The 21,139-nt window shown below is 44.6% G+C and overlaps 1 protein-coding gene across 1 annotated transcript; it reads left to right on the forward strand.

Annotated features, from left to right (window-relative positions):
- The first annotated feature begins 12,088 nt into the window (after positions 1–12,088).
- On the forward strand, positions 12,089–18,931 carry LOC122179601. Its single transcript, XM_042870509.1, has 9 exons — positions 12,089–12,128; positions 14,798–14,913; positions 16,888–17,034; positions 17,226–17,345; positions 17,464–17,587; positions 17,927–18,010; positions 18,099–18,197; positions 18,510–18,649; positions 18,755–18,931. The coding sequence occupies exons 1-9, from the start codon at positions 12,089–12,091 to the stop codon at positions 18,833–18,835; spliced, it is 951 nt and encodes a 316-aa protein (XP_042726443.1). The 3' UTR covers positions 18,836–18,931.
- Positions 18,932–21,139: the final 2,208 nt, after the last annotated feature.

Below are 21,139 nucleotides of genomic sequence, written 5' to 3' on the forward strand. Positions count from 1 at the left end.
GATATTTGTGGAGGAGCACCCTATTAACACTAATTGTATTTAAATGACAAGTCTGTTTTAAAGCTCATGCAACTATTAAATTATTACTTCATTTTCTTTGACTATAGATGGAAGGCATTTTAACCACGCATACAAAATTCAGCACAGTAAACTGCTGCTGTTTGATTCAATCATTTATGGGGAGTGAATGAGGATTCAATCATTTTATAAGGAGTGCAAAGAAGTGTTTCCAGGATGCCCAAAATTTAGAATCCGCATTTGTGTTTAACTATACATTTTGAAGTCTATCCAACTTCTGATTAGGATAATTTTTTATCATTCCCTGTACCAGAATGTGTTATGTTCAGAGCTTTAACAGAATGAAAGTTCACTTGTTTACATGGAGATATCACCTTCAAAGTTACAGAGGGAAGCCAATGTACCTGTGGAAAGTCTTCCTATTGTTTTTCACGTCCCTCGCCAAGTTCAGTTCTGCCTGCGCCTTGGCTTTCCTCATCCCGCGTCCACAAGTCCAGATGGCATCCCTATATTCTTCCCAGGTGACATGCCCTTGATTTCCAAAGTTTGTACGCACCTTTCTTTGCCCTCAGCTTGCCCAGCAGGTCCTTGCTGAGCCATGCTGGTTTCCTGCCTCCTCTGCCCGCTTTCTTATTCAGAGGGACAGAGAGCTCTTGTGCTCTCAGAAGGGCACCCTTGAAGAGTAGCCAGCTCTCTTCAACATCTTTGTCTTTAAGGACAGCATCCCAGGAAATCTTGGCCAACAATTCCTTGAACAGCCCAATGTTTGCTCTTCCAAAGTTCAGGGTCCTGTCCCCACTCTTTTCCAGGCCCACGTTCCTTGAGATTACAGATTCGACCAGGGCATGGTCACTGCAGCCCAGGCTGCCTCCAGCCTTAACGCCTTTAATGATCTCCTCTGCATGGGTGAGCAGCAGGTCCAGCAACGCTTCACCTCTAGTCAGTCTGTCCAATACTTGAACCAGAAAGCTATCATCAATGGGTTGGTTCCAGGAGTCTCCTGGATCTCTTGCAGCTCTCTGTGTGGTCTTTGCAACGGATATCCGGATGGTTGAAATCCCCCACCAGGACTAGAGCCTGTGAGCACGATCTCTGTCTCAGCTGAAGCAAGAAGGCCTTGTCAACAGTCTCCCCTTGATCAGGTGGCCTGTAGTATACCCGTATCACCAGCTGGCCTTTGTTATCCTATCCCTAATTCCAACCCACAGGCTCTGAAGCTGTTCCTGACTGTTTCTCAGAAGGAGTTCCTCACAGTCTATCCACCCTTTGACATAGAGGGCAACTCCCCCACTCTTCCTACCTTGCCTTATCCCTTCTAAAGAGCCAATAACTCTCAGTGGTGATATCCCACTTATGGGAGTCATCCCACATGTTTCCGTGATAGCAGCAAGGTCACACCTTTCCAAGTACATCACAGTTTCCAACTCATCCTGCTTATTTCCCAGGCTGTGTGCATTGGTATAAAGGCACTTCAGCTTGGGATTCAGATTTGAACAGTGTTGAAAAGTATATCAGCCTGTCCTTGTTAATGAACATGAGATATATGTTGCAAGACTTTGCATAAGTTTTTTTTATCATCAGAGGAATGTTTAAGCAACTCCAGAAATATAGTAGTTGTTTACTTGCATAAGAAAGCAGCTAAATAAAATTGTAAATAAAATGTGATCTCTTCTAAAAAAGCAGTTAAGCTGCCATAATTGCTGTCAAATGTCCCACTACAAAATCACAAGCCATTTTCTATTGCCTTTTGAAGACCATTCTGCCTATAGCAGTGCTGCTGGTGATGCCTGCACAAGATAGTTTGTGTGCCTCATTAGGAGCAACTTTACATCTCAGATTCAGACAATAATCTTTCCATATCAGCCACAGTTTCCTTCTTCTAAGAATGAACTGCCTATCTGTCAACAGTTCTTAGCAATGTTCTTTTGGTTGTGCAAATATCAAACAATATAATCTGTCCCTTGAAGATTTAAGAAATATAGCTGTGTTTAGGTATCTCATGAGATAGGAAAGAGAACATTTATCTCCTAAGGTTTTATAAACACTTCAGTTAATCATTGTACCTCAAAAGCACGAGGGTGTCTGTCATATTCTCGTGGTCCTCATGTGCTTTGACAGTCCTCATATAAACCTCCTATAGGAGCATGGTCACATATGATACTTTGGCTTCCTTCAAAGACTAGAGCAATTTTGCAACTGAGCCTTGATGTCTAGCAGAAGATCTAGAACAGATGTAGGGCCCAGAAACACAAAACTTTTACTTGGCTTTGAACCCAAGGTAGCACATAACTCCTTAGTAGATCTATTTTCATTTGGCTCATTCTGAAAGCTGACAAGAACGCATCTCCTTCCAGCAAAGCACAGGGTTCCTCATGACAAGCTTACAAAACGGATAAAGAAGATAATCAAATGAAATTCCAGATGATTCCTTAGAAGATGCGACCATTTGATTTGCTTCTCAGTCATCTGAAGCTTTGATGGCTGCCAAATTTGACACCTCCCTTTCCCCCTAAGGTTCTCTTTACTTCCCTTTGATAATTTCCCTTGTGAATTTGCATCAAAATTCTCTTTTGTTGTTGTTGTTGTATCACGACATTTTAAAAACTGTTATATTTTGCAAGTCTCGTGTCAAAAAGAGCATTTGCTATTTACATACCTTGGGGAAGTTGCAGCCTATTAGCACACTTTTAGTTTCCATCCAGGGAGGCCTCATGTGACAGCTGAAATGCACAGATGGAGACCTGTCATAGTGCCCTGTTTAAATCAGCTCTCTTCCTTCTGACCCGGTTGGATCACATTTTCCCACTAAATTGTGGGGTTTTTTGTCAGACATGATGTTAATCACTAACACAAGGTTGTGGGGGAAAAAAATGGAACAAAGTATGGCCAGTGCTCTACTTTCTTGTAGCCTAGAGGTACAACAAAACCATGAGGAAAGTAAGAGGGTCTCTCTCCTGCAGATAGGGTGACATCGTTAGTGAGATACCACACTGAACAAGAAAAGCTGTGTAAGGAAAAGGGAAGGCACCTAGCTTGATGACACCAGCTGCATCCAGAAAATACAAACTAATCTTTCTCTGAGGTTAAAATTTCAGTTCACTTCTTGCTCTTCCCACTCCTGTACAGCTGTGCATCTGCTGTTCCTGAACAGAAGTAAAAATGACATCATCAGACAGCCTGCTTTTAATAAGACATTCCCATTGTCAAAACAAGAGAGTTTTGTCCAATGATATTCCCACGTGTATTACAAAGCCACAGCGTTCAGAACAAACATCAAAACATAAGGAAGAAAAAAAAAGAATCAAACAATAACTGTTTATTCTGAAATCAAGTGAAGTATAAGACAATAATTGCTACCTTTCTTTTTTGAAGCTGTTTAAATTTAGCCCTATATTATATAATACCAATATATTTCACGCACACACACCAAAGAAATTAATATCTGTATTTGTGCAAGTTTGTGCTAAGAGATTCATTCCGACTTTGTCCTAGTTATAAAGCCACTTCAGATAAGGGTAGCCTAGTTGCATCTTATTACTTTTCTAAAATAGCACAAAGTGAAGCAAAAAAAAAAAAGAAAAAGAAAAAAAGAAAAAGCACCAAGTAAGAAAAGGGAATCTCTTCCCTGGAAAAGCTGTCCAGATGCAGACAGCAAAAAAAACAAAACAAAACAAAACTGCAAAAGAACATAAGCCTGAAATACACAAGAAAATGTACCTGGATTCTAGAATTTCTGCGAGTCTTCCATTTCTTCTCTCAGTCCAACAATTTTGTCTGTGCCAGGTGTAGGGAAATGAATGCAAGAGATTCCAGAGAAAATGCTAACTGCACATCGAAATTGCATGAAAGCTGATAGTCTTAAAATTATCTGGAACTACATTGAAAATCTACTAGAAATAGGATTTATCGCATCATGCTAGTTTTTCTTCAAGAAGGCCACAGGAATAACAGCATTTGTCTTCTTCAAAACACTGAGTCTTAATTGTTGAAAAGTCACCTAAGAGATAAACATACATTTTGTATTGAGCCAAAAAGTCTCAGTACCCTGTTATCACTAAGATTACTGATGAGCAGCACCAGTGGAGAGAGGAAAAGCAATTTATTCTGAATGTTTCTAAAATTTCTCACTGCTAGACAATTGTATTTTCACAGTGATTTGTTGATTTATCAGTCCTGAAATAAGCTGAGGTGCAAGAATCAGTTTAAGATGGTGAGTGGATGCAAGGAGAGCATGGACTGTGCAAAACAAGGGGCCTGGGACTCTAGGGGAGCAGTTTATTACGGGTCCAAATCTCTCAGTGTTTCAGATAGTTCACGGATCACATCCATTAAAGGTTCAAAGCATTTTCTTTATTCAAGTGATGAATCAAAGCCAAGCTAGATATTTTCACCCATGAATACAGATGTTATGGATTGCTGTTGTTTTGATAAAAAAGATGAAACTGATCAGTTGATACTTTTGAATCAATAAACCAGATCCCTGTTAAAAGTTTAATCACAGCCAATAAGGAATGCAAATGTTCAGGCTTTTTGCTTTCTTTCTTTTCACATTCATAGACATTCATAGCATACATATAGAAAATAAAGTTTGAAACATTCATTTCCTTCCCATATTTCTCATCTTCGACTAAATTTTAATATCGTAATAAATATGACAGAGCAAAGACTCCCCATAGGTATCCAGAAAATAGCATTTTTCCTCAAGCATGTGATATCAAACATTAGACTTGAGGAAGGAGAATGCATATCTAACAGAAAGAAGTACTGCAGGGGGTCCTATTAGACACCACAGTAAAAACAGCCGTACAAATTAAGGTCTGCATTAGCACAGATAAGCTGTAAACAACCTCCAAATGTCACTCGTTCAAACTCTTCAGATCAGATATTAGAAGGGCCTGCAGTGATCAGTGCAGGTTTTATTTCGTTTTTAAACAGAAAAATCCTGAATCAGCATGGGTCTGGAAGGTTCCTGTACCTTTCAGCTCTCCTCAGCTGTTTTGCAGTCACTCTGTGTACAGTCCTGGAGGGGCAGCTGCTTTACCACCACATGGTGTGCATGGGAAGGATGAGGTCTGATAGAATATCACTAATTGCGTAGGACAAACCAGTCCTCACAAGACAGCTGCCTAAGCTATGCAAAACACTGGTGGGGCTTGCGTAGTTTAAGTCCCACTTCTCCCAAGAATTTAAGCCCTGATTCTGAGTGAGATTGTGAAACATTGCGTCCTTTCAAACTTTCTGAACCACTGAATTTTCCTTCCATGTGGATGTGTAGCATGAGGACCCAGTGCTGGGTGCCACTGGTTATCTGGGCAGCACTGGCTGTGAGAGGCTGCACATCTCCAAATCAGCCACCCAAGAGGACAGGCTGCCGGGCTCATGCCTGGATTAAGTCCATGACTAGCCACAGCTGAGTCTTGTGGGATTTGCTATTGATGAACATGCTTGTGGGAGCTTGTCAAGGAAGCACAGCCCCATGGCTCCCTCACTGTAAGAAAGAGCATTATGAATGGCCTCCGTGCACTTGACAACACCTACACACTTTGCCTCTTTTCCTCTCACCCAGTGTGTCTGAATTAGGTGAGTCAAGCTCTGTTCTTTGGTATACTAGGCTACACAAAGGAGCTGCAGAGACATTGAGAAGTTACTCCAGGTGGTATTGGAGGGTTAACAGAGTAAAACCTGCATCCGTGCCTGTAGCTACTGCCACTCATCTGCTTGAGTAACAGAGCTTTAAACATTTAAGCAATAGATGTTGGTGCATGCCAGCTGCAAGCCAACGGAGCAGGCTGTAAATGCATTTTGCTTGTTTCTCTCTTTGTTTCTTAACATGCTTTTTCTCAGCTGTGAACCTGCCTCCTCTGCATCGTATCATGCTGACACAACAGGCCCAGCCAGGCAGAGCACAGGGGTGCAGCCTAACATGGCTCACAATGTTCAGCATGTTTCAATCATCAGGCTTACAGTGCAGCTATGGTGAGCACCCAGACTGCAGCATTTAATCCACTGCAAATGTTCTCAGCTACTCCTTCAGCTGCAACAAGCCACTCTTGTGTATCGTCAGGATTTTTTTGTTAAGACCCCTTGTAAGATTACATCTCTTTCAGTAACAATGGCAAGAGAAATGTTTCCAAAACAGTTTGATCTGAAGCAGTCATATTTGTGGAAGCTGTTTGTTCTGGAAATTCAGGTACCTGTTTCCTCAAAGGAAACAATTTGAGCTGTCCTGGCAAAAAAAAAAAATATATATATATATATATGTATATATATTTTTTTTCCACTCTGTATTTGATGAGATTTTATTCTAGAAATCTGATTTCTTTTTACATAAATTGTTCCCTCTGTAAGAAAACATAGTAGGTGATCTTAAATCAGGATCACAGGGAAGCTTCCTTGTTTCAGGTTCCAAGCGTGCACTTCAATGACACCCCAACACATGGTCACCCAGTCTCAGGCCTCAGTCCCTTTGTTCTCTCTCATATATGGTTGATTTGTTAGGGAACACAAGATACAGAGATCAGCAAGAGGCCCTGATTGCCCTGAGCTGCTTCACCTGTGGCCCCCATCCACACCCCCTCTGCCCACAGGCACTATTTAAGCCCAGACCCTGAGCACTTCTCCTGTTTGAGATCCAGTGCAGGTGGTTTTATCTCTGATCTGCTGCTGCTCATGGCTGGAGCCTGCATGCAGTCAATTTTTCTTGTCAGAGACTGTTATGAACCCAGATAGATGGGATAGTGCCACAGGGAAGGTCCTCGGTTCCTGGTTCCTTTGGAAGCGGCTGGCCCTTGCTGCACCCTTGCAAAGACAAAGCTGGCAAATGGTCCTAGGAGCAGGCTGCTAGGTGCTGCAGGTAGGTTTGCTTTGTTTGTCTGGCCTCCAAAATGAGCTGTATGAAGCTTGTTGGAGGAAAAGCTCTTCTTTCTAAGTAGCTACCTAGCTAAGCAAAGTGATATCCAATGGTAGACAAGGGGCAAAGGGTGCAAGCTGGAACGAAAGAGGCTCCACATAAATATGAGAGAAATCTTCTTAATGTTAAGGGTAACAGAACACTGAAACAGACTCCCCAGAGAGCCTGTGGGATCTCCTCCTCTAGAGACATTCAAAATCTGCCTGGATTTAGGTGTTCCTGGTCCAGCAGGAAACCTTTCAAGGTCCCTTCCTATTTCTGTCATTTTGTCAATACCCGAAAGTGCCCAAGTTCTGTTGTTCAACTGAAATAATGAAAACAAAGTTCAAGTAAAATGGATCGCTTTCATTAAGCTAGTCCAACTAACTGTGTATTGAAAGCAGATCTTCCTCTTAATAGTATCTTCCACAGATGCCCTTTTCTGCTCTTGTTATTGGTATATGATTGTATGTTATTGGTTATCTATACAACTGCTGGCTTCTAAAATTGGAGAGGAAAAAAAGCAAAACTGTATCTGTGGACAGGCTTAACTTCTGTGTCATTCCAGTTACTGTTCCTTTTGCTCTCTGCTTTCTTAGACTCTGAATTGCTTGCAGCACAATAGGTTATTTAAATGCTGAGGTGTATGCTGCTTAACCACTCTCTCACTGGGATTCCAAAGTACAAAACAAATTGAAGTTAATTCTCATGCATCATCAGTGGCATTTATGATTTCTCCTTCCTACATCTGCTCTTGAAGCTTTTTGGATCTCTCTGCCCTGAAAGCTTCTATCTGTAAATAAGGCTTGTAGCCTAGCAACATTGAGAGAATTCATTTCCCTTGCTGAATAATGTTAAGGCATAATCAGATCAGCTTGTTATGCTATCTGCAGTATTAACACTTCAAGTTGGAGACAATTAGAAATATTTCACATATATGGGCATTCATTTCAAATTGGAAACTTGCTTTGGATCCACCGTAATGTCTCTAGACAAACCAAATAAACCAGCTCCTGAACCAGAGAGTCAAAATGAGTTGGTTGAATAATCTTACACCTTAATGAGACTGAAGACACCATTTTGAAGTGCCTTAGTCACCTGGATAATTTTTCATTACCTTAGAAACCTGGCATACAGAGAACTGCCTTATAGCACGTGGACATTACATTATTCCCTAGGCAGGAAATGAGTCCGTGCCATAGTGATTGAGCAAACATCTACAGAAACAGTCTGCAGCTTGGTCTCTGGTTCATAGGATTGCCTTGCTCTGAAGGGAAACCTTGCACTGTCAAGCTGCATTTACTGCAGTGCATTTCAGAGGTGGAAGCGAGGCTATCTTGTCGTGTTTACATGCGAGGAGTGCTACAGACTCTGAAGGGTGTTATCTCCTGTCTGCTCTGTGCCCTGCAGTGTTATTCACCCTAGCTGGAAGAGGGATGGCATAGGTCATCTTTGGCCTCTGCGCAATCAAACAAGTTAGAGCGTGAAAAGCTTCATAATTTCATATCAAAGTTCTGTCACAACAAGTTTTTCATTTTCTAGTCCTCTGTGCAGATATGCCGTCGTCTTGAAGACTATTTTATCTGAGCAGAACTTTACATTTTCCTGATGCTACATCTCTTCAGTATGAGGAAATCTGTCTTCTGTGCCTTTAGTTGACCTTTTTAGTCCAAACAAGTTTGGGCAATGAGTGAATGGTTCCAACGTAATGTTATCACAAGACAGAGCCTGCGATTCCAAGTGCAAAAATAGCTCTGGCTTTTTTCCTCTCTTCTCCCCTCCCATCACTGATTAGCTCAGACGTTAGCAGACAGACAGCAAGAAATCTATTTTTATTTAGATTTTATAAGCTTGAGTACATTTTTGTCATTTGGAAGTAACTTAGGTCTATGGTGAAAAAAAGGAAATGAAAGTATTCATTTCCCTCTCCTAACAGAGATTTCCTTCTGGTATTTTGGTATTTACTTATCTTAATAAATAATTTCACAAGGCTTCAAATACAAAATTTTAGTTCATATTGACATAAATACTACTGAATCAAAATGGCGACTCTGCTTTTTTTTTTTTTTTTCTTTTTTATTTTATTTTATTTTTTTTTAACACATTCAGTTCTGCCTAAATAGCTTATATTGCTGAGACCTGGCACTGGATGTGTTTTAGATTCACAGCAAGAATTTGCTTTGGTCTTTGCCACAAGTGTAAAGCACACGTAGCTGCTTTCTTAACTTGGTATGCAGACCAGCATGAGTGGGATCATAGGGTTATAAGACAACTGCACTTTTTTCCAGATACCTTGTTCCAGGCTCTGGGGGCTAGTGCTGTCTGCTGTCAGTAATTGTACTTGCCATTAGTTTTTCTTACAAGGTGGCAAAACCTTCTGCTCAGCAAAATCACTGCTTTCCACCCTGGGACAGACCAGAATCAGGGCTGTGCATGCCCTGAGGTCATTGCAACCTAGAAGTTAAAACCTGATCGTTGGGTAAAATGAGCGTTCGGAAGAAATTTTGCAGACACCCTGGAAGGTCTGTCTGCCTGCTCCTCGTATTAGCATTGCATTCTGCTTTGCCCCACGGTCCCAAGCACCTCTCAGTGATTATGACTTCTCTCACTCTCAGCTATCCTTTCCCAATTAACTGATGAGAGCTCTTAGCACTGAGTTACCAGGGGAGGGCTGCAGCCAAGCATCTCCTAAACAAAGGAAGGTGTGTCTGACCTTGAAAAAAGGGGTGGTGGAAGGCATAAAGGTGAAATCAAAAGACATGTCTTGATGTAGTTGTAGGATTAGGAATAGGTGAGATGGTGAAAAATGATAGCAAGCAAAAGGATGGGGGTTTTAAACACCCCCAGCAAAATGGAGGATGAAGGAACAGAACTGTAGTGCAAAGGGGAAAAGATATAACAAGACTTGGTGTAGTAACATGGAAAATGACAGAATAGCAATATATTAAAGTGCCTGAGTAGAAGACAATCAGAGACTGTTGATGCAAGGAAGGGTAAATGGTACGAGTGGGAAGAAAATCAAAAGAGGAAGAAAAAGAAAGCTATTTTTTGATACATGTTCTGACTGCAAATGTAGGAATACCATCTCATCTGCTGCGCTCTTACTGATTTGGTTGTGAGAATCACAGCAAGAATCTCTCTTAAAAAGGGACATTTAAGATGATTTTATGTTATTCCATTTCTACTACAGATAAGCTTTTCTTGGTTTCTCTTTCTTTTCTTGTTTCTTAAAGCGGATCCTCCCCTAGTGAGAGTCCTCCCTTTTCACTGTAGGGAGATGGAGCTGCTCGTACAGAGCTGAAAGACCTGGCTTCAGGAGGGGGAAAAAAAAGTAGTGTGATTGCAGGGGGTTTCTGGTTGGTTGGTTTGGTGTAAGGAAATCATTACTGAGCTAAGCAAAAAATAACTTAATGAGCTGTTTATTGTGGACTGACTGAAAATGGGGACCCCTTTGCCAGCCTACCTGGATGCAGTATTTTGAGCGGGTAGGGCTACTGATGTGTTTCAACCATACTGTAAAACATTAAAAAAGAAAAAAAGAAGAAGAAAAAAAAACCCAAGCTTATACAGGGGGAATGTATGCACTTACAAGGAAGCACTGAGCACAGATCTGCTGCTACAGAGCCTGCCTACATAGAGGTTTGCTGAGACATTCACAGGGCTGTATAAAGCTGTAACCCTTCCAGCTGGAGGTGGACCGAGCCACGCGGTAATGAATGATCAGTGCTCTGCTGCCTCCAGATCCCCCCAACCCCGCCTCATATTTGCAAACATTCATTATTTTCTGGAAGGTCCAACAGAAGCACGCTCCTTCCTGATGCTGCAGTGCCCTCCAGTGCTCGGAGAAAATGGCGTGGCTGCCATTACCAGGAATCCAAAATGCAGACACCATTTTATGTCTTGTAATGAGACGGAATTCTTCGTGATGCTTCAGTGAAATTCTTGCTTGGGTTTCAAAGAATGAAAGAAATGGAGCAGCTATGTCTAGCTACCGTTTCCCTGTGTTGCTATTGATTTAGTCCAGCCAGAGGAACTGCTCTTAGAAATACGGTTTAGTTTTGGGCCCCTCGCTTCAAGAAGTATGTTATATTGCTCTTGTGTGTGCAGAGAAGAGCAACAAAGCTGGTGAAGGGTCTGAAAACAAGGAGGTACTGAGGAACTGGGGCTGTTTAGTCTGGAGAAAAGGAGGCTGAGACTTCCTTGCTCTCTAGTTAATTGACAGGAAGCTGCAATGAGGAGGCAGCTAATCTCTGTTTCTTCAGAAGTGTTAGGATGCAAGGCAGCAGCCTCAGGTTGCACCGTGGGAAGTTTAAATTGTATACTAGGAAGAATTTTATCGAGGAGACAGTGGTCTTTTCCAGACTCGATGATTCCTCCTTGCTGGAAACCTGCCCCAGGGGCTACAGGACACTAGTTTTCAATCCATCTGCATCAGACACAAGATAATTCTGTGTCTGCCTAATGGATGTGGCTGTCTCAATGACTTGCTGCAGGGCCATACTCCCCAGCTTGCCACGCATTTTCTTTTCCAGGGCGTTGCTTTTGATGCTTGAAATGCTTTCCATAATAAACAAGCTAACTGAGGTAAATTGTTATCATGTCAGTGACAGGTATTCCAAAAGATGTCTGAGTGTTCCTCTACCAAAAGCATTAATAGTGGGGTATGTACTGTTGTTCAAGGCCTGTGTAGTAAAAGTGTTTTTGTGAACATATGTGGCTGCATGCTATTTTAATGGAAAATCTTGATTAGGAATGAGTGAGAAAGCTAGAGAGCAAGTCCATTTCCCATGTGTTACATGCTTACTGTGTTTCTAGTGCAGAGGTTTAATAAATTCCACTTAAACCAGTGCAGATGCTTTTGTGAAAACAAATGAGAGAGACTGTAAGTCCAGAGCAGCTCAAAACAAACACCTGACTAGGTTAAAAAATCTTGGGTTGGTAGGGGTTTTGTTCAATAAGCTGAAGGAATTCAATTTCAAGCTTCCATCAAATGTTGCGAGGAATTGGATGCATAAGCAGTATATTACAAGAAATTAAATTTAACTGGGAGAATCAGCACTCTCTGTATTTTTTTTTTCTAGTGAAGAAGACATCTTTTTCAGAGAACTTGCTAGGTGAGCTAAATGTTAAATAAGGAGCCTGGAGAACAACATCCCTCACATGTTTTTCACTCTCTTCCAGATGCGGACTATCTGCCCACCACAAAGTCAAGGAAATTCAGGTAAGTGAGATGCATCCAATAACAAACAGAAGGAAGGGGGTGACAGAGAAAGAAGAATACACAAGGATATAAGTAAAAGAAAGGAGGTCAGAGGAGACAGTAAGTCCCTATACTCCAGGGACAATGAAAGGATGAGAAGACCCATTAAATGCCTTGTGTTGTGAGTGTACAATCTCCAGTCTTTCTCTGCAGTTTGTATTTGCAGAAGTATTCTGTAATATTATGACCAAGTAATGTTACAGCATAGTCCTGCAGGAAATGAGTTGAAAATCACTTTTCTCTCTGAAAATCTGCCAAAGGGATTGAAGGCAAAAATGTGAAGCTGAGTATTGATAACTGGTAGTGGTAGGTTTTGGAACTGGAATTTTGGAACTTTCCTCAGCATTTCAGTGTGTTTCTCATTGTAGGAAGAAGTATCTGTGATTTGAAGGCCTTTTGTTTTATTTTATTTTTATAGGCTTAAATACCCTAAAGAGAGCCTAACATAAAGGGGCATGTTGGTGTTCACAGCTGATTAGGAGCAGATGCTTAGAACTGTAATGAACTATATTTAGCAAGCGATTATGCTAGGCAGGCTGTCAAAACTCATGCCTTATCCTTCTCCTATAAACCAAGAAAAGATGCAGAATCTGACCTCTAACTTGAGCTAGCACCTGGGTCAGCCCACTGTCTCCAAAGTATCCTGTCCTGTATGCAGCCTCACCTTCTGTGCTGGGAACTTGCATAGGGGCTGGGTTATTATGATTCTGTATACCTAATTTTAACAGAACTGACGGGAGTTTGCAGGAGAACTCAATCTGGTTACAGTTTTAGACTATTATTTGTGTGACTTTGTACCAAAACTGCAAAGCAGTGACCAGCTGACCTGAGCAGCTTAGAGCCAAGTCTGTTCTGATGCAAACTTGCAAGAACGATAGTTGTAAAGCAGTCGTTGGAATACAAACGTTGAATAGCTCAGTAATAAAGCTTCAGAAAGAATACTTGAAGCATGTGCAAACCTTAGTAGTGTTTCTTAAATGGAGATTAGGCTACAGTGGTATTTGTGCATATAGCTATCAAATAAAATGTATTGAAAAATTTGAATAACCAACTTTACCAAACCATAAAAATCAGTGCATATATTGTTAGCTTATTAGGTAGTTAGGGTACATGATCCTTTTTTTCTCTTTTAAAAAAACTTATTTGCAAATGAATACAAGTTAATGCAATTTTCGTTTTTGCATGTCTTTACTCTGGAACAGCTTTGATTTGCAAAAATAGAAATCTATAATATGAGCAATTAATCTCTAATTTTAAGCCTACACAAATGTGCTCTGAGAACAGACATTAACTGCATTAATGATGCAGTGTAATAATGGTCACTGGATTTAGGACAAATTACTCCTATTCAGCAAGAGCATTTTATGGCTCAGTCTGCCCAAGCAACATCACTCTAATGCAGTAGACAGCGCTGTTTTCATGGTCGTGTTTCTGTGTTTCTTACTATGCAGATTATCCTATTAAAGAAAGGTTGTTTTATGGCATCTTTATTTGGTGACTGGTCTCTGTTGAAGAGCTATGCTGATCTGTGTTTGTCTCACCTTTTTACAATAGCCCTCCAGGGTTCATCAGTTGTCTCGCCTTTCATTTTCCTGTTGCAAACATCCTGCCATGATAATCTGAAATTATCATTCATTTTATGACGTACTTCATGGAAAGATTCTTTGTCCAAATATTTTAGTTTTGTGCTGTTCAAATGGATTATCTGTATTACATTGTCTTGATTAGACTTAACAATTGCCATAACAGGAATGCTTTATATGAAATCTGAGTCTGGAAGGATTTAGGACTTAGAACTTGTGTTTTTGGAATTCCAGTTCATATAGTCAGGTGTTGTACTGTAGCAGGGAAGCATTTACTGTTTCATTACTGTTACAGTAACTGAAAATCTGTTCTCACTGATCTCCTGTGCAGAGGTAGTCAAATACTGCTGAAAGTTAGGTTAGATATTTCTTTTACATATCTTAATTCTTTCATTGTCTCTGCTACATATTTTTAGGTAGGGACCTGAGACAAAAACTATTCCAGAGCTAAAAGATGTTCTCTTCCACATATTAGACTGTTCATAGCTTCCAAAAATACCCATTCATAGATGTGCTGAAAAGACTTGATGCTGCAGGAGAAATGTCAGGTATTTTCCAACCCTAAAAGCTCTTCAGTATGACTGAGTGGCTAGTGGTCAGTCAGCAGGCACAGACAACAAATTGCAGTACAGAATGAGAGGAACGCACCTCAAGTTTTATGACCCAAAATGATCACGTTAGCAGGAGAGCTTGAAAATGTTCTGCCTTACAAGGAAAAGGAAAACTTCCTCTTGTTAGAGTCCGACTTCTAACCCTTACCGCCTACAGTGAAGAAGATGCCGTTTTTCTTGTATCCTTCAATTCCAAGTGCATATTTTCCAAAAGGCACAAGAATTCAAATTTGAACTCCAGCAAGGAATTTCAGTGTCTATTTCTGATTGTGGCAATTATTCAGTTCAGAGGTCCCACTTAATCTAAGGTTCCTGTTTTTATTCAGACAAAGACTGCAGTTGCAGCTGACTCCCCAAGACTGCAATAGGAGGTGGTGGCACAGCCTTGGGCTTCCGTGTTTGTGCTAATCCCACGTTTCCTTTCTCTGCCTTGCAGGGCAGCTCGTGCTGGAAGTGGCCAGGATCCCACTAGGAATGAAGGTCAGCGTGGGAGCAGCTGCTGATGGGAGCAGGAAGTCCAGGCTGATGCACTCTGAGGCATCTCTTGGTGCGGTACCAGAGGTGGCAGTAATGATGTCGGGGCACAGCTGCAGAAGAACGTGAGGAGCTCCCCAGCAGGAAGCCACAAAACCTGCAGAAAGCTGCAGGAGAGCCAGAGCGTGCGCGGGAGCCCAGGAGGAAATGCAGCCCAGGAGTTTGAGCGGCGCCTGGCACTGGAGTGCTGCGGCCCACGGCCAGAGCTATTGTGCCTTCGCCGCGCCGGCTTCCCAAGCAGGACGTGTCTGTCTGCGTAAAAACCAGGAGGGCTGGCTCATCCAAATGCTTGCTGATTGTTTGGAAGATCAAATCCTTCAGGCCTCCAAGCAGGAGGCAGCCCGAAGGCAACATCTCCTGGGTGCAGTTGTGCAAAGCCTGAGTGAGAGGGTGACCCGAGATGGCTGCACAAGAGTCACCTTAATTTCTCTGTTATCTTACTTCCAATAACCCCACTGGGTGACCCTTGTGCCGGTCTCTTAGAATTTGGATCTAGGAGGTGTGCGCTTCCTTTGCTTAGAATGAAAGCGCAGGAGTGATGCGGAACCGTGCTGAGGTCACAGTCGTTGCTGGGGTGGCAGGGCTTGGCCCTCTGTGGCGAGCAGAGCTGGTGCTCTAGTGAGCGAGTTGCACACAGAGACTGAGCTCTGAGCGTTTTGTGGAAGGGATCATCCTTGAGAGCCCGTCAGAAGCATTGCTGTGGCAAGTGTGTGACCTGGGCACAGCCTGGACTGACCTGGACCAAGAGGTGAGCTGGGCTTGGTGCTGCGTGGTGGCTGGAAGGAGTCTCAGCAGAAAAGCTGGGCTGGGGAGGAGTTGCCAGCTCAAACGAGGCCCTTCCCAATGGCTGTTTCCAGGGGAAATTGATTCTCTGAGAGATTCAGTCACCTGTTTGGGTGAGGATGACGAATTGCCGTCACTCCCCTGTGTAACGCTGCAGTGCCACGGAAAGTGCAGCGGTAACAACAGGGTGGCAAAGTCCTAGGCTGCAGCAAGGGAGGATTTGCCCAAGTGCAGCAGCTGTGGACACAGAAAGAAAGGAAAAAAGCTGCTGAGCCTTGGAAGGCCTCAGGTAGCAGGGATCTCCAGTCAGACACCCTTGCCTCCACTGCCAACCCTTCAGTGATGTCTGGGAAGAGTTTGTGTGCACCTGAGCTGCCCTGCCTTCCCACCAGGTGCTCAATCACTGCCTCAAGCTGTGGCTGCCCATTGCCACACAGCTTTGCCACTACGAAACTGCTGCTGGGCCCCAGCCTTCACCTCAGACAGGACAAAGGAAGAAGAGCACAGACTTGATGCAGTGCAACTTGTGCTTTAATGACCCACAGAGCGCTGGCTGTGCCGTATCCAGCACATTTTTAACAAAACCCCACTGAAGTCACGGTGGAGAGCCGGGTGCTCAGCTGGGGACATGCACTGTCTGGTGACATCACAAGCACGGTGACATCACAAGCACTGTGCTGGGGCCGTGGCTGCCACCAGTGAGTGCCACAGCCGTGAGCGTTGCACAGCAGTGTGGACACGCTGCGTAAGCTCTCGTCCCGGCTGGCAGTGAGAGTGGTGGAGGCTGACGGGTGCTGCCCGCTCTCGCTGACGGTGCTGCTCAGCCATTGGGCTGGAGTGTGAGCTGGAAGGGAGAGGGTCTGCAGCTGTGCCTGGTAAGCCAGAACTGTAGGTTTCTCAAACGTGGGAGTCGTACCAGTGCATCCATTGCAGCTGCAGCAAGAGGAGAAGGTGAAGGGGGTCATTTTCATGTCAGGAACGCAAAATGTGTGCTGCTAAGTGTATAACTGGTGGTGAGATGGAGGACAGTGCTTGCTGGGAGAAGTCGTGGCAGTTAGACACAAGTTGGATCTCGACTTGGCAGAGTTCTTGCAACCAGCTGCTTCTGAGACTCCTCGAAAGTCAGCATAAAAGAAGAAAGCTGGGAAAATGCTTATTCCTCATGGTTCTTCCGTTGTTGACTCTTTCCTTAGGGTTCCAATCTGAAAGGTGATCTTGGGTCCAAGCAGTCCCAGAGTGCAGCCGCCTCTTTCCAAGAGCGGGGAATTCCTTTGGAGAGGGACTTGCTCCAAGAAGTTCCCCATGCCTCGGAAAGGAGTCGACTGCCACTTCTATTTCAACTCTGTCTGCTTTAAGGTATGGTTGGGTGTCTTTTGCCTGGATTTTCTTCCTTTCCCTGCTTTGAAGAGGAAGGGGTGAAGCAGGGGGAGACCTGCTGGCAATGCGTTGCCTTCATCAGCGGTGGGATTGTGTGCTCCCTGCTACCAACCTGGGCTGACAGCACGGACGTGTTTCAGGCTGTGCCCTTATTTTCCTTCTGCTTGCAGGGAGACAGCTGTCCATTCCGCCACTGCGAAGCAGCTCTGGGGAGTGAAGAGGTCTGCAAGCTGTGGATGCAGGGTCGCTGTTCCAGCAGCGACTGCAGGCTGAGACACACGAAAATTGATGTGAGTGTTTGCCTAAAGATGAGCTCTCCACTTCTCTCTGGCACGACCTGCAGCACTGCATCTCTCTGCAAACCTCCTCTGCCTGTTTCCATGACCCTTCCTTTCTTTCTCTCTTCAGAAGAAGCGCAGTGAGATTCCCTGCTATTGGGAGAATCAGCCGGGAGGCTGTCAGAAGGCCCACTGCCCTTTCCTTCACTTGAAGGAACGCAGTGGGAATGGACTGACTGTACCACCAAGTGACGGTGAGTTCCTGATGGCATGAAGCACGAAAGACTTAATTATGACTATTACTTCTGAGCGGGTGCAGGATGTCAGGTAACATTCATTGGGGAGTGCAGGGAAGAGTGGTGATAAGTGAAATATTGGTTTGTGTTTTGGCTGTCAGAATAGGGGTGGGTGTTTTCTGGAGAGGGGTAAATGCATTGCAGGTCTGTGCTGACTGCAGAAATGGCACAACGTTTGAGCAGGGGAAAGGCAAACGCAAGAAACTATGCTTGAATACGGGAAGCTTGTGGCTTGGTGTGCTGAAACCTTCCTCCAAAGAGATGCTCTTCAATTATTTCTTGTCGTGTTTCTGCCAGAAGCTGACACGAGCCTTCCTCTGAACAGCGGCCCTGCAGAAAGTCTGGAGAGCCAGACAGAGGTTGAGAAGGCAGCAGAGAGAGGTACAGACACTGAACAGGCATCTGGGTTTGAGGCGCTGCCTTTCTACTCACACGTTCTGATTGTTCTCTCCTGGACTGTTCTCTGCAGGTGACATCCCATCTTCCTCCCATGGCCCTGCACAAAAGCGCAAGCGATGTGAGGAGAAGGCCAAAGCAAGCGAGTTGCCTCTCAAGAAGAGAGTCAGGGGTGAGCACCAGGAGCTTGTTGCAGTGCCTCAGCACAATCATGCTGCCACTCAGCATTGTTGTGTGTCATAGTTTTCCTTGCCCTGGACTATTGCTGAGTGCAGCTCGTGGGTTTCTTTGTTCCTTTCGATGCGCTGTTGGTAGAGATGGCTGTGTGCAAAACATTGCTGAGAATCCTGTGCATGGCAATGTAATTCCGCTGGCCAAAGGTATTTAGCTTTGTTGTGGGTTGGGTTGTGGGAATGATAGGAGAATGGGGATTTCTCTTGAGGCAGAGCAAGACCTTATCAGCAACCTCTTCCTTTTACTTCAGCTGGACGCAAGGTGTTCCTCAGGTCTGCTGATTGGAAATCCACCTTCCCCAGGAAGCAGACTCTGAAGCGGAAGGCAGCGGACATGGAACCATCTGCTGCTGAGGACACCGATGAGCCCCCAGCCCGAAAACTGCCTATGGTAAGAGCAGCAGCAACAGCAGCAGTGCATACGGAAGGTTTACACTGCACTTGAAGTCAAGGTAGACGTTTCAAGTGTTATGCAGGTCTGCTGTTTCCTTTGAAGGCAGCAGACGTCTCACAGGGTACTTGTGGAAGACCTCTATTTTGGGTAGATGTAGAGCAAGGATTATGTAAGACTCTGTGATTCTACAATTCTCAGATTGCTCTGTGGTGTGAAGGATTTTGTCCACGAATGCTGTGCTGTTAAAAGCACCCAAGGTCATTGTAACCTTCAAGAGAACGCTTTCTTCAGGGAGCCCCGTGCTTCTGTATTTGGGTTCAGGCTCAGCAGTGCCCAGGGGAGGGAGGAGCAGTCCTCAAAGATCATCCAGTGTTCCAGCTGTCCTGCTGTGGCCAGGGCTGCCAGCCATGAGATCTGACAGCCTGAAACCCATCCAGCCTGGCCTTGAATGCCTGCAGGGATGGGGCATCCACAGCTTCTCTGGGAAAAGAAGCTACTTAGGAAGCTCTGAGCCGTGCTTCATACACATTGTCTTGTTCCTTCCTAGGCCATCGTTCCAGCCCTACCTGGGGACAGCCTGGTGACCATTGCTGCAGTTAAAACACCTCCGAGCAGGTGATGACCACAACTTATTCTTTGTCAGTGAAGTCATTTTTACATTGGACATAAGTTCTTTCACACCAGGGGACAAATGGGGTGTTTGAGATGTGCCGTGGCATAATCCAACAAACAAAGAGGTCATCTGCAATAACTTAAATTGCTCACTCAGAATCTCTTCTGAGTATGTCATGGGGAGAAGGAACTCAGCCAGTAAACAGCTTTATGCAGAGGATGACTTCTTCACGCATTTACAGTCAAATAATGAGGCTGGCAGTGTGCTTCTGCTACAAAACCTGGCCCCTGTTGGCTGGACTCAAACTGCTCGATCTGTACACATCAATTCCCACTGTGAGAAAGGTGCCTGCTGGTATCTTGCACTCTAAAGGCAGTCTCAGGTTAACTGAATCGCCATCCCTATGCGAGCGTGAGGTGTGGGAGGGGTTAACCACAGATCTCACAGATTGACGGTTATAGACTCTTTAGGAGAGATAGGCAAGGTAGGAGGGGTGGGGGAGTTGCTCTCTATGTCAGAGATTGGATAAACTGTGAGGAGCTCCCTACGAGAAACAGTCAGGAACAGGTTGAGAGCCTGTGGGTTAGGATTAGAGATGGGACAAATATAGGTCAGCTGGTGTTAGGGGTATACTACAGACCACCAGATCAAGGGGAGGCTGTTGACGAGGCTTTCTTGCTCCAAATGCATGAGATGTCTGGCTCACGAGCTCTTGTCCTGGTGGGGGACTTGAACCATCCGGACATCTACTGGGAAAACCACACGGCGAGCTGCAAGAGCTCCAGAAGGCTCTTGGAATCCATTGATGATAGCTTTCTGGTTCAGGTATTGGACAGACCAACCAGAGGTGAAGCGTTGCTGGACCTGCTGCTCACCAACGCCGAGGAGATCATCAAAGGCGTCAAGGTTGGAGGCTGCCTGGGCTCCAGCGACCACGCCCTGGTTGAGTTTGTGATCTCAAGCGATGTGGGCCTGGCAAAGAGCAGGACCAGGACACTGAACTTCAGAAGAGCAGACTTCAAGGTGCTCAATGGATTGCTGGCCAAGATCCCCTGGCGCGCTGCCCTCAAAGACAAGGATGTTGAGGAGAGCTGGCGGCTCTTCAAGGATGCCCTCCTGGAAGCACAAGAGGTCTCCATTCCTCTGAATAAGAAAGTGGGCAGGCGAGGTAGGAAACCGGCATGGCTCAGCAAGGACCTGCTGAGAGAACTGAGGGCGAAGAAAGGGGTGTACAAGCTCTGGAAACAAGGCTGTGTCACCTGGGAAGAGTACAGGAATGCCGTCCAGACTTGCAGACGTGGGATCAGGGAAGCCAAGGCGCAGGCAGAACTGAACTTGGCAAGGGACGTGAAAAACAATAAGAAAACCTTCTACAGGTACATTGCCCAGAAGAGACAGGCCAAAACGGGCGTACCTACTTTGGTAAATTTAAAAGGAGAACTGGCTTCAACAGATGAAGAGAAAGCTGAGGTGCTGAATGAGTTCTTCACCTCGGTCTTCACTGGTGGCCAGGATTCTAGTCTTTTTCACGTCCCTGAGCCCTGCATCCCCAAACCTCTACGTGGGGACCAAGGAGGTAAATCCCTCCCCACTGTAAGGGCAGAGCAAGTCCGAGAGTGCCTCCTTAGACTGAATGAATACAAGTCTATGGGGCCAGATGGTGTGCATCCCAGGGTCCTGAAGGAGCTGGCTGAGGTGGTTGCAGAGCCGCTCTCCATCATATTTGAGAAGTCGTGGCTGTCAGGTGAGGTCCCGAACGACTGGAGGAAGGGTCATGTCACTCCCATATACAAGAAGGGGAGCAGGGAGGACCTGGGGAAGTACAGGCCGGTGAGTCTCACCTCCATGCCTGGGAAGATCATGGAGCAGATCCT

Source organism: Lagopus leucura, unplaced genomic scaffold (assembly GCF_019238085.1).
Source record: "Lagopus leucura isolate 7727_CA_CO unplaced genomic scaffold, USGS_WTPT01 Super-Scaffold_100004, whole genome shotgun sequence".
Classification (NCBI taxonomy): Eukaryota; Metazoa; Chordata; class Aves; order Galliformes; family Phasianidae; genus Lagopus; species Lagopus leucura.